General features: G+C 35.5%; 1 protein-coding gene across 1 annotated transcript in view; it reads left to right on the top strand.

The window, feature by feature from the left end:
• The window catches only part of LOC125655407 (TPR and ankyrin repeat-containing protein 1-like), a 46,993-nt gene that overhangs the window by 5,595 nt on the left and 27,892 nt on the right, over window positions 1-13,506 (top strand). The window contains exons 2-7 of the mRNA XM_056144445.1: window positions 1,556-1,617; window positions 4,454-4,738; window positions 6,357-6,519; window positions 9,508-9,834; window positions 10,340-10,594; window positions 11,763-11,874. Of these exons, the coding sequence (XP_056000420.1) occupies window positions 4,532-4,738; window positions 6,357-6,519; window positions 9,508-9,834; window positions 10,340-10,594; window positions 11,763-11,874 (1,064 nt within the window). The 5' untranslated portion in view covers window positions 1,556-1,617; window positions 4,454-4,531. The remainder of the gene's footprint in view (window positions 1-1,555; window positions 1,618-4,453; window positions 4,739-6,356; window positions 6,520-9,507; window positions 9,835-10,339; window positions 10,595-11,762; window positions 11,875-13,506) is intronic.

Below are 13,506 nucleotides of genomic sequence, written 5' to 3'. Positions count from 1 at the left end.
ATGGGGCCATCCACCTTCCCTCTCAGCTATACGACCTTTTGCTGAACCATGCATGTTTTCACCGGAATTTCTTCAGCAACTGACCACGTGTCTTAGTTTCGCACTTGCACCCATTTATATGCTAGGAATCATGGTGACACCTATATGTTGTATATCAACATTTGTATTAAGCATTCAGCTACATTTGACATGCATCCTAAAATTATTGTATGCATTGTTACACATGTAATATCACTTCAAATATGGGGTATTTTCATTTTTTAAAGAAAAGTTGACCGGGCCTATAGTACAAAACTGTCCCCTGCTACCTAACGCCTACAGCGATATGGGGTGTCCGTTCTTAAGGTAGTACTCTACATCGTCATAATGGCTGACTTCTTTTAAAAACATGGATGAAAAAATCGATATCAGCAATATTTGACTTTTCCTTTTCCATTTAAATACCTAGCCAAGTAGCTCAGCAGGTTAGAATACCGACTGCTGAACTGTAGGTTACAGGTTCGAGTGCAGCAGGGGTTTTAAACTTGTTTAAGATTACCTTCTACTAAAACTATATTCTTGACAAAATAAAGTAAATTTGAAAATTTTCAACTTCAAAATATTGTTGTACATATCCTCCACTTTTCATCTACACCAAATTTCTCTGGTGTAGCATATCTCCTTAAGATAATACCCAACAACACTTCAAATAATTTTCACTGGATTACTTAGATGTAACACTGCAACAAAGTGCGAATCGTTTATGGAAAAATTACACATCTTTCAATATATTTGATTGAACAGAAAAAAAAACCCCCAATAGTGGATTGATTTGAAAAATGATAAGAATTAATTATATGTCTTCTCAAATATTGTTACTTTTTACCAAAAAAGATCTTTTATAACTTTGTCCAGGATGGAATTCAGGGGTGAAATTTTACCCTGTAACAAATTCCGTGGGAAACGTAGGCTATGATAGGGGATTTTCATTATATAACCATCCTAGCGTGTGGGTTATTAATCCTGCTCCGGGGAATGGCTAGAAGGAAAGGCTACTCTACACTTCGGTTCTATGTTAAGGAGGTACTCCACATCGTCCTAAGGCTGACTTCCTTTTTAAAACATGGTGGGAAATATAAATATCAACAATATTTGTCTATTCATTTCCACAGTTCTCGCCTAGCTGAGTAGCTCAGTAGGTTAGCACGTTGACTACTGAACTGTAGATCGCGTGTCCGAGTCCAGGAGGGTTTTTAAAAATTTTCTCAGCTTGCTTTCAACTAAAACTGTATTTTTTGACTAAATAAAGTAAATTTGAAAGTTTTCAGTTTCAAACTTTTGTTGTACATATCCTCCACTTTTCATCCATATCAAATATATCTGGTGTAGCATACCTCCTTAAGTTCCCGATGTCTGACATATTTTGTAAGTGTGGAATAAAGGAGAAAGCGTGTAGTGTAGTTTAATAGGAGAAACGCTTTATTTCACTTTGTTAGTCTGATTTTATTTTCATTGTATTTTGTATCTTATAAAAATTTGAGCACACAGTTAACCCTGTCTTTTTATATTTTTACAGCAGAATACACAAGGAAAAAGAAAATAAGAATGAAGAAGAAATATAACGTCTCCACCTTACAGGTAAGTCAGGATCAATAGTATAGTATAGTATTCTCACATCAGGATAGGTACATAGCGTACTCAAGGTACCATTAATACGCAATTTTCGAGTTGCCCAATAGTTCTTTCCCTTTGTGGAACTCTTACGTACAGTGCGATGCAAAACATACTTTCGTCCACACGCGGTGGGTACAAATGCTTATCGCTGCCTTCACATATTGCCTAAATGATGATTATCAGACATCAAGTAATAATTCCAATGTTATTTATTACAATTGTTTTGATTGGACGAAAATAAAACTGAACAAAAGTTTACACATCAATAAATCCGAAAACGCGATGTATTCATACACACCTGAAAACAAAAAAACATAGTGCGGGGAAATTATTTAAATTTTTGGAATTGTTAGTAAAGTGAATGAATTGGAATTATAAGAATTATTCAAATTTTTGGAATTGTTAGTAAAGTGAATGAATTGGAATTATAAGAATCAAACGTTCTTTTTGAAGAATTTATCGATGTGTAAACTCCGGACATTTTACTCACAAACTTTACATAAAAGTGCTTCGCACTTTTATTCAGTTTGTGAGCAAAATGTCCGGAGTTTACACATCGATAAATTCTTCAAAAAGAACGTTTAATCCTATAATAACCGAAACTGTTGGAACAAACAATTTTAGTAAATTTATTTGATCATAAGATACCTAAAAAAAATCGTTAATCACAATCTTTCATTGATTAAAGTATCACTCACATAGAAGAGGAAATAAGAGGTACTGTGAGCAATGCTTACTAAAAATACCCCCCGCTTACCCCAATCTCCTAAAGGGTGTTGTTGATAGGTATGAATTACCTCTTTCTTGAGTGTAAACATATGGTATGCTTTTGCAGAAGAAAATGAAAGATATAATCCGAACACAAATCCATGGCATAAACCTATAATTTTGACCTTGAGATCAAAATTCAAGGTCATAAAGAGGTCATGAATGTACATGACACATAGTCTCATGGTGATACACCCATGTCTTATGGTATGACTATGTCAAAGCCCTATAATCAATTTTGATCTTGAGGTCAAAGTTCAAGGTCACATAGAGGTCATGAAGATACCCGACACATCGTCTCATTGTGATACACTCATGTGTCAACTATGGTATGCCTATGTCAAAGAACAAAGAAGTCATGGCCCGGACACGAATCCATTGTAAAAACCTTTAATTTTGACCTTGAGGTCAAGGTCAATGGAGGTCATGAAGGTACATGACACATTGTCTCATGGTGATACACTCATGTGTCAAATATGGTAGGCCTATGTCAACGAACAAAGAAGTTATGACCCGGACACGAATGCACTGTAAAAAACCTTTAATTTTGACCTTGAGGTCAAGGGTCAAGGTCATATAGAGGTCATGAAGGTACTCGACACGTCGTCTCATGGTGATCCACCTGTGTGCCAAATATGGTATGCCTAAGTCAAAGAACAACGAAGTTATGGCCCGGACACGAATCTGCACAAACAGACAGACGGACAGACGGACGGACGGACAGACGGACAAATTGACAGACAGAGTTATTCCTATATACCCCCCCCCCTGAACTTCGTTCGGGGATTATAATAAAAGATAATTTCATATATATGATTTGATGGCCTAATTAAACAAATAGTAGTCTTCATATTGTCAGTTTAATGTATACCAACGGCGGATAAAAACAAAATTTACGTTTTCATAACTTTTATCATTGTTTACATAGCTAGTCTATAATACAGGCGTACATGCTGTACCCACCCAAACTTTCAACAGAATACTGAACGTACCTCCTTCAAAGAAGAGCTGATATCCCGGAAGTTGCGTATTGCATAGCTATCGAATCACAATCAATGTCATAACGGTCCTAGTGAGTCACGATCAAATTTGTCAATTGATGATCACAGGGGTGGATCCAAGGATTTTTTTTCAGGGGAGGGGTGATGTAGTATCCGGAAATCCTTTTTCCTTTCAATATCTGTTTATATGTTAGACAACCGGAAGTTACTTACTGTATGTTTTATGCCAAGAATGCAGCAATAAAAGAATACACAAAATGTTACTGGTTCTACCATTAAGTTTGGTTTTCTAAGACGGGTTCACCATCAAAATACAGTACGTTATTTTCACCTTTTTAAAGCAAAATTTTCTTATGAAAGGGGGTTCTGACCCCGACCCCCTTTGCATCCAACACTGTGAACAGAACTTTAGCATTTCTTAGGTCATGACAGAGTTTCCAAGCCAAATTCATAGTTACAATGTAAGTCCCGACGAAGTTCGTAATTCGCGATTAAGTTTATTGTGTTATAATTATATTTATTCTGGTTTTTTTCCTTGTCATACTAACTGAAACTGAAAGTTGATATCTCATTAAATTTCAATTTGTGAAATAGGCTGACCATTGCGTATGGATTCACTGAAAGTTTACGATACAGCTTTAGTATCAAAATGAAATGGTAAATATATAAAAAATATTTTTCAGTGTTTCAAAGTATAGGAGATTATATATCTCAAGCCTTTTCACATCGACATGCAAGGTGAAGATAACGAACAGTGATCAATCTCATGTGTGTGCTTCAATTTACCGATGTGAAGAGTCTGGAGATGTATCATTTCATATATACTTTCAAACACTGAAAAACATTTCTAATCCCAAGTCAGGACCAAAGTCATAGACTTCTTAAATTACGATCAAGTTAACAGAGTTATCAAGCGAAAGCCAAGTTGAAATCTTTACGTATTGCAACGAAGTTCATGTCATTCTGAAATTGCAATATTTTATGATAATGATATAAAGAAATTAGCCAATGCTCCTGAATAACATTTACAGCAGTTCGCATAAGCAGACGTCCATGATGGTTACAGATAAATCAAAATGGAAATTGAATGCGTAACATAAAGTACGAAAATGGAGCTGGTAAAGGAAGCCGAGATGTTTAACGAAGATACACACGGCTGTATAAAGGTAGTGGATGTACTAGACCACCCTAATGAGAAAGCTAAACTGCTTTATCTTCACCGCTCCATAGCCGAAAGCTACCTGAATGTGCGAAACTTCAAAGCTGCATTTGAATATGCCACGTCTTGTATAGAAATAGATGCACAATCATCACAGGTATTTATGAAGATTTAGTAAACAATCATCACAGGTATCTATGACGCTATATCATAAAATTATCACAGTTATCTATGACGCAATAGTAAACAATCATCACAGGTATCTATGACGCAATGGTAAACAATCATCACAGGTATCTATGACGCAATGGTAAACAATCATCACATGTATCTATGACGCTATATCATAAAATTATCACATGTATCTATGACGGTATAATAAAAAATCATCACAGGTATCTATGACTCTATATCATGAAATTATCACAGGTATCTATGACGGTATAGTAAACAATCATCACAGGTATCTATGACGCTATAGTAAACAATCATCACAGGTATCTAGGACGGTTTAGATATTTCATCTTTTGATACTTTCTTTGATTCACTGCTGTAAAACCTTTTAATATATAGTCTACAGTAAGATAGCAAATGATGATAACGAACGTATTTATACTTGATTTACTAAAGAAAAGAATCTTAGTTTAAAACTAGACTGTATATTTTAATGCAATTGTTTTGTAATCTGCATTTTTATTGACTAATGCACGAATGCTTCAGGCTATTTTAAAAAGAGCATTGACAAGACGGAAAGCTTTCAATTGTGATGTCATAGTAGAATAATGCAAAAACATGATGGCAAATGTAAACATTTGGTGACGTATTTCATATGATAAATAGGCAAAACCCAACGAAATGAGATGTAAACATCACAGTAAAATACATTAATTGCATTTGAATGGGAATCTTTGTGTTTGCTATTTGCGACAATTAATACTGATATAACGGTCGAAAATCTCCGTTTTACCTACTACGTTAACACATCGCCGGTAAAACTCAATTTGCGACCGTTAAAGCTAAATATGCCGTATTCTTTGGATATCACCACAGGAATAAAAAGCATGTGTTTTATATCAAGCTGTATAAGTTAAGCACTTTATGCAAATTACGCAATTTAACTCAATCGGATTAATAAGTAATCAGACTAATTTCCTATTCAATTATGTGTTCTTCCCCGGGTCGGACAGGAACGCCCCATTTCGAAATATTTAGGATCACATGACGTTGCACGCTGAATATCGAAAGTAAACAACTACAAGACAACGTGAAAGCGTGTACGGCCTGCAGGCTGTTGACTGGACACATTTAGTGATGCAGACAGTCAGAAGGAAAACGGGGTAGAGATAATCACTTTGAGCAATAAAAGGGGAGTGAAGTTTTATGTTAAACATGAAATCACTATTCAATAGGACTATATACCATAAGTCCCATAGTGTTTCTAATAATATTCTTCTCGCGCGCTTGCTCACAACCACCGTAACTACTTCATAAAGAAATCATAATTTTCTCCTTACATTGAGCAAACCAGTACTCTTTTGATACCCGATTATAATTTGTTGAAATTACTAAATCATTATTTTTCACAGTTTATCATACTGACAAAATTTTGGTCTGGTTTTTAACATCCAACAAAATACGATTTAATACACCACATATACCTCTTAATCAGCATTAACGGTCGCAAATAACAAACAAGAAGACACTTATTACCTAAACATTTCTTCGCTTGGGACAAATAGTTAATGAATCGTGAACTTTAAATTTATATTTGAAAGGGTTATATCTTACTTGGCCGGACAAATCGTTACATGGATAAACATTTTGACGCGTTGGACGCATTTGGGCATGCAGCATCTTTGTTAGGCGATGGTGAGCAGAATAAGAGGGAAGGAATTGTCACACATTTATGTGAATCCTATGCAAATCATGTCAATACAGGTAGGCAAAAGTATCTTTTCATTTCTATTTCTGCTCCGATTATTTTGGCCTATGCATGCAGCAAAGAAACTGAGCTGTGAGGATACTTGATCATTTTAACGCTAACCGTGACACAGAACTCCCGTTTTAAAGTTCATATTCCAAAGAGTGGTGAATTCTCGAGAAGGACGTTAAACAACGTATTTACACTTCTAACGCCGGGTGCTTGGCTTACATTTAAAGCGGCGCAGTGTTATAATGCAAGACGTTCTCCACAGTGAAACGTTCTACTGGAAGTACTCTTCCTACTCTAAATTGTAGATTTAGTATCACCAAGTAAGTCGACTCTTCCAGAATTATGGCTTCAGGGTAATTTCTCCCCTGAAGACGGAATGAGACTTTCCTTCGTAAAGTCAGTCTATAGGGCGATATCTTCCCCCATTTCTGACATCTGCCAATATATATTTCTGGAGTGTGACCGGCCACACTGAGTTTAAAGATCCCCAATAAATGCGGAATCACTGCATAACCAGTTTCACACCACTCAAAGTGATACTCCATTCCGGAAATCCAGCTTTAGATTAGGGATTCTACCTCCCACACAGATGAGTTTGGCTTGGGAGTGATTTTTCTCCTGGAACCAATCGTTCACTGGAACTCTCCCTGACAAGTTTATTTGTGTTTGTTCACCTTAGATATAACTCTATTAGATTTTGAATACTAGTAATTTGACAGATGATCGGTTCAGCCATACCCAGGATAGAGTGTTAATTCAAGCTTGATTGGTCCCGTGGGGATCCGGGTTAGAATAGGTCCTCAGTACCCCTTGCTTGTCGTAAGAGGCGACTAAATGGGGCGGTCCTTCGGATGATACCTTTAAAACCGAGGCCCCGTGTCACAGCAGGTGTGGCACGATACAGATCCCTCCCTGCTCAAAGGCCGTAAGCACCGAGCATAGGCCTAAATTTGAAGCCCTTCACCGGTCTTGGTGACGTCTCCACATGGGTGAATCGAGCAGGACGTTAAACAATATTTAATCAATCAATCAAGTGCTTGATTGACTAATTTTATATTGTTACACGTCCCTCTCAAGAATATTTCACTCATATGGAGACATCACCATTGACGGTGAAGGGCTGCAAAATTTAGGCCTATTCTCAGGCGCTTACGGCCTTTGACCAGGGAAGGATCTTTATCGTGCCACACCTGCTGTTATACGGGACCTCAGTGTTTGCATTCTCATCCGAAGAACCGCCTCATTTAGTCGCCTCTTACGACAAGCAAGCGGTAATGAGGACCTATTCTAATCCGGATTCCTGCGGCATAATCGAAGTTTCAATAGTGCGTACTCTCAATGGTCAGTTAACAGACATTGGCATTTTTCTTTCTAATACACTGTATTTTAAATGAATTTTTTTTAATATAGATTCCTCATATGTTTGGATGCACTAATATCTGTTCAGTATAGCAATGACTAAATTAAAGCAAAACAAATTTACGAATACATTAAATCTGCTGGAAAAGAACAGTGAATATAACGAACAGCGACCAACCTCATTTATCCCGCAAAGAATAAAAAAATTAAGAGTAGGGCAATCACAGACCCCTGGATAAACCAGAGTGGGATCATGTGCCTAGGGGGAGTAAGTATCCACTTTTGATCAGTCATACCCACAATGAGCCCTCTATCTTGATCAGGTAAAGAGAGTAATCCTTAGTCAAAATCAGTATGTAAAGAATGGCATAACAATTGTTATCAAACGCGTCTGACAGTAGCTTGCGTCGATTAAAAAAATGTTTATATGCAAAAGATGCTATTGCGTATCGAATCAGTTGAGAGACATAAACAACATATTCAGGGGATAATGGGATATTGCTACATAAATATGGGAAGTCGACGACGGATAAGCTGAATTCATCCAGTTTGTCACAAAAATGAATTGAGGGAAGTTGCACTACAAAACGTATTGTATAGTGGGAGTTCTCCCCGGAAGCATGGCTCTAGAAGAGGACTTCTAGCCGAGATGTCTCACTTTAGAGTCAGGGAGTGTATCTTTAGATCCATACTTCTGGGGGAATATCACTATGGAGGACTGGCTCTATAACACTGAGATCGGGAATCAAACCCGGAGTCTGGTAGCGAAGGGAACGTCCTAACATCTAAAGTATATGGTACAACGATTGGTATGGAAAGCTATGGAAAACAATTTGAATAGTGATATAATATTTGTATAGTGATATGATATTTGTATAGTGATATAATATTTGTATAGTGATATGATATTTGTATAGTGATATGATATTTGTATAGTGATATAATATTTGTATAGTGATATGATATTTGTATAGTGATATGATATTTGTATAGTGATATGATATTTGTATAGTGATATGATATTTGTATAGTGATATGATATTTGTATAGTGATATGATATTTGTATAGTGATATGATATTTGAATAGTGATATAATATTTGTATAGTGATATAATATTTGTATAGTGATATGATATTTGGATATGAAAGTGCAGAAGTATATAAATGAAGTGGATGATCATGCAGTCAATCAATGATCAATAACGACATTGTCCTGTACGTTCATCATGAGTGAAACTGTGAAACAACATGGATATTTCCTGTCACAGAACTATTATCTAGTGCAAATATGAAGCAACATGGATATTTCCTGTCACAGAACTATTTTCTTGTTTTTAGGAATGCGTTTTCTCTCTCTAAAATCACTTTATCAATATGTGATAAGAATTCATTGTTATACACATTAAACACTTAGCTGATAAAATGTACATGTATACATATCTTTACGAACAGAAAGGTGTTATAAAAGATGTAGTTCTTTAATCAGACCACTTTGTAAATATTGTAGTTGGAGTAAATGTTGTTAGATAATGTTGAAATCCTTACATCTGTTCTTGATTAAACATCCTGATATAAGCATTATATTTAAAATGTGCATTGTGATAATCAATCTGTTTGTCATTCACACACACAGGGATATGCAGAATTCCTGTCAAAGGTGTAGCAACGTTATCAATCGGAGTTAAATGTTCCATCATTTTTCGACTTATCAAAGAACAGCAATGGACAGCGGCTCTCACTTTCTTTGAGGAATATATACTTGACAGTGTCTATTCCAATATTACTGGCGAGAATATTGATTTAAATCCTGTATGTGATATAAGCATGCTATCTAGCCATGCTTGGTTGGCTGAATTCATTAAAAAGATGGTGTTGAGAGATCATGTTGATTTCCGTAAAATCAAATTGGAACCCGACGAGTCATACCTGCATTCATCTGTAAGGATAGCATTTGCCACGGGTAATGTCATTCTTTCATGCTACTATAATTTTCAGATGTCTTGTTATCGAGATTCCAAAGCTACTTTCAAAGGATTCATATAACAATGCATGATCATCATATTAAAAGTGTCGGATAATGTCGTTTCTCTCTCTTTCTCTCTTAAGTCGTGCGCCATTCAAATAATTTGTTGCTTAATGTTTCCATACCAACTTCAGAAATAAAATTGGAAACATCTATTGAAGTAAATTCCTAAATTGATGAAAGGATAACTTGGGTAAATCGTATATATGTTTCAAAAGCGACACAGATAATTTATTACTGTAGATATCTGTTTACAACTCTTGATAACCGATGCGGTGACTTCTTTCCGAATACACGTACAACTGTGTTACAGAATCAATAATGTTTTTCCCCTAACCATTGTCAATGTACCTTATATCTGCAATGGATATGAATTTATGTAATAGAAAGTTCCTTAAAACTGATTTCTCTAAGTTTACGTTTTACTCTATATGTTTTAAAGGAAATGTAGGTCTACTGGCATTGGTCACAGAAAAAGCCAAATGTTGTCAGGAACAAAACCAACGTGATCGGCATGGAAACACGGCACTCCATATGGCAGCACAATTCCCACCGGAAAATGAAATGTTGATAGAAGTTTCACGAATTCTGTTAGAAAATGAAGTCGATCCATTCCTAGAGAACAAGGACGGAAAAACTGCTAAAGACCTTGCCTCCCCAAAACATCAGAAATTGATAGGATTATTAGAACATGACGGTATTTGAATTACAACATCTGAAAAGATTGTTTAGTCTAACATGTGTCTCACCTTCCCTTTAACGACATTTTTTCTGAATGCTATGGTTTTAGCAAATATAAAATAAACCGAAAAGACGCGGATGATGAAGATAACGGTAAAGGAAGCGTTTAGTTATCAATCTTAATTATAGTGTTTCATTTTGAAAATTTTACAGATATAAGATTTTATGTTATATTGTCATTCATTTAATTGTGTTTTATTGTTGCATTCCTCTTCTAACCTTTGTAAAAGGTCTTAGAGTAATTTGCTTTATAGAAGGCGCTATATAAATTTTATTATTATTATTATCTATTTTTATTCATCAAAACTCACTATTATGTGATAAGATTGTTTTGATATGACTAAACATGAAATTATAGAGTAATCCAAATTATCTGTGTGTTGTAGGATGAAAATGATATTTATGGTTAGTCCTTAGATCTGTGGGTAGTTTACTGTAAATGTACTCAAATCATAGAAATAACTTTCATCACTTTATCCGAAAGAGATGATGTAATTTCAACATTGGATTGCAGTTGTATTATTAAATGTGAAATATAAAGTTCAAATTGTCTCGGTAATATTTTCAGCACCCCGATTTTTCGTATGAGACGTCTCTATGTAATACGGGATTTCTGAGTTTCCATATAATTGTTTCCCTTTGTTGAACTCTTATGTACAGTGAGACGCAAAGCATTTTTTCGTCCACACGTGGTGGGAACAAATGATCATCGTTGCGTTCATATATTGCCGAAAGCATGCTCTCATATGCTATTCAAACACCCCAACTGAAAAGGAATTTGAAATGTAGTTAGTTTATGAGTAAATGAGGATAAAATGGCTCAAATGAATCTCGCAATTCACCGCTTTTCTCTTGAAAGACAGGAATGTTTTTCTTTTCTTCAAATCTCATGGACGAGTAGATTCTAATTACATATTCTAATACTATTTGTAAGGAAAAATGTCTTTAAAATATATGTAGGTCAAATATTTATTCAAAGATATAGTTAGAAGTAAATGAATGTGTGTATATATAACCCAAATTGTTATTTGCAATTGTAATGCTTTAATGCAATTTAATGATTTGGTTAACTATAGGTAGCTTTAGTAGATTTTGTCTAAATACTCATACATGTATACTTCAAGTTTTGACAGAAAAAACGAATAAGGGATACCAACCACAAACGAAGAAGAAAAATCACAGAAGGAGGAAACGCTCGCTTGGCTGCAAAAGGAAACAAAATTCAGGATTTAAGAGGTATGTGTAGAGCAATTCTAGTTATTCAGGATCTAAGAGGTATTTCAAGAGCAATTCTAGTTATTCAGGATCTAAGAGGTATGTGTAGAGCAATTCTAGTTATTCAGGATCTAAGAGGTATTTCTAGAGCAATTCTAGTTATTCAGGATTTAAGGGGTATTTCTAGAGCAATTCTAGTTATTCAGGATTTAAGAGGTATTTCTAGAGCAATTCTAGTTATTCAAGATCTAAGAGGTATTTCTAGAGCAATTCTAGATTTACTTTTTCTTCTGGTTTTGAGAACACGCTCATTGGAAAGTCATGGTAGAAAAAGACTTACAAATCCAAACTGGCAATGATTTTGATCATAATTGATTGATTAATTGCTTGATGTTTTTCGCCACACTCAACCATTTTTCAGTTATCTGGTGGCGCCCAGTTTTTATTGGTGGAAGAGAGAATCCATATACAATGTAACTGGGAAGAGACCACCGACCTTCCGAAAGTAAACTGGGAAACTTTCTCACTTATTCGAAATCGCGCCGACAGGGTGAGAGGCCGTGGATCATAATTCAAAGCTACAAATAGAAACCAACATTGATATAAGTTTTCATTTCCACATGGAAACCCCATATTTGTTGTTCAAAGTCATTTATGCACTGGCAGAGTTATCAGATGTGTGTACGGATCTTGAATTTATAATGGAAGGTGAAGAACTTTGGAGGATGTTTGGTACCTCATGCATGATGCAACTCTGCTTATGATCTGTATATTTATCCACGCCATGACCTGTGTAATGGGGAAAATTGAACCACAGTGAATCTTACTCACCACAAGTCGACGGCTTCTAGTTAACATAATATAAAACATGCACTCCATGAATCAATAACGCATTAGGTATTTGGTATGAAATGTGAAGATAACAAACAATGATCAATCTCATAACTCCTATAATGATACAAAATAGAGAGTTGGGCAAACACGAACCGCTAGCTACACCAGATGTCCTCTTATATTTTACGCACATTCAGCGAAATGTTCTTTGGAAGTATGATTAGCAGTGTCCTGTAAATGTGCACTAAGGTTTAGGAATTTTACACAGACCTTGGCACCAATTTTGGCAGTGCACTTAACGTTTTTCAACAAAAACCTAATATCCAGAACACATTCTATAATTTACATTGTAGGCAAAATAGTTTTTGGATCATGGTAAGTGGTGTCCTGTAGATGTGCTCACATAGGAGGTACTTAGGCCACATGTTCATTTGAACATTTCAGATATATGTATATTAATAAAGATTATAGAATAACTACCGTAGAGCGGGGTATTTTTCACGGGATGATGGGTTTGGTTTATCTTAGCGACAAAAATCCTAAAACTTTTCATACAAAATACTGGTTCATGACTGCCGCCAAAGTACCTAGATTTGCACTAGAAAGTGTCTGCAATCTTGATACGTATATGTATATATGGTATGGTTTGATGTGAGGAAATGCACTTCAACGTGAGAGGTATACATAGTAATGGTTGTTGTTTTTGTTAACACTGGGCTATCTATCAGTTTCTATGTTTTTGAAGCAATGAAAATTTAAAAAGAATGATTGGGTATATATATTATGCATCTGAAGGGCATTAGTAGAAGATTGGATTAT

The sequence above is a fragment of the Ostrea edulis genome, chromosome 7 (genome assembly GCF_947568905.1).
Source record: "Ostrea edulis chromosome 7, xbOstEdul1.1, whole genome shotgun sequence".
Taxonomy (NCBI): Eukaryota; Metazoa; Mollusca; class Bivalvia; order Ostreida; family Ostreidae; genus Ostrea; species Ostrea edulis.
Note: the sequence above shows the minus strand (reverse complement) of the source record. Positions and strands in the feature narration are given on the sequence as shown.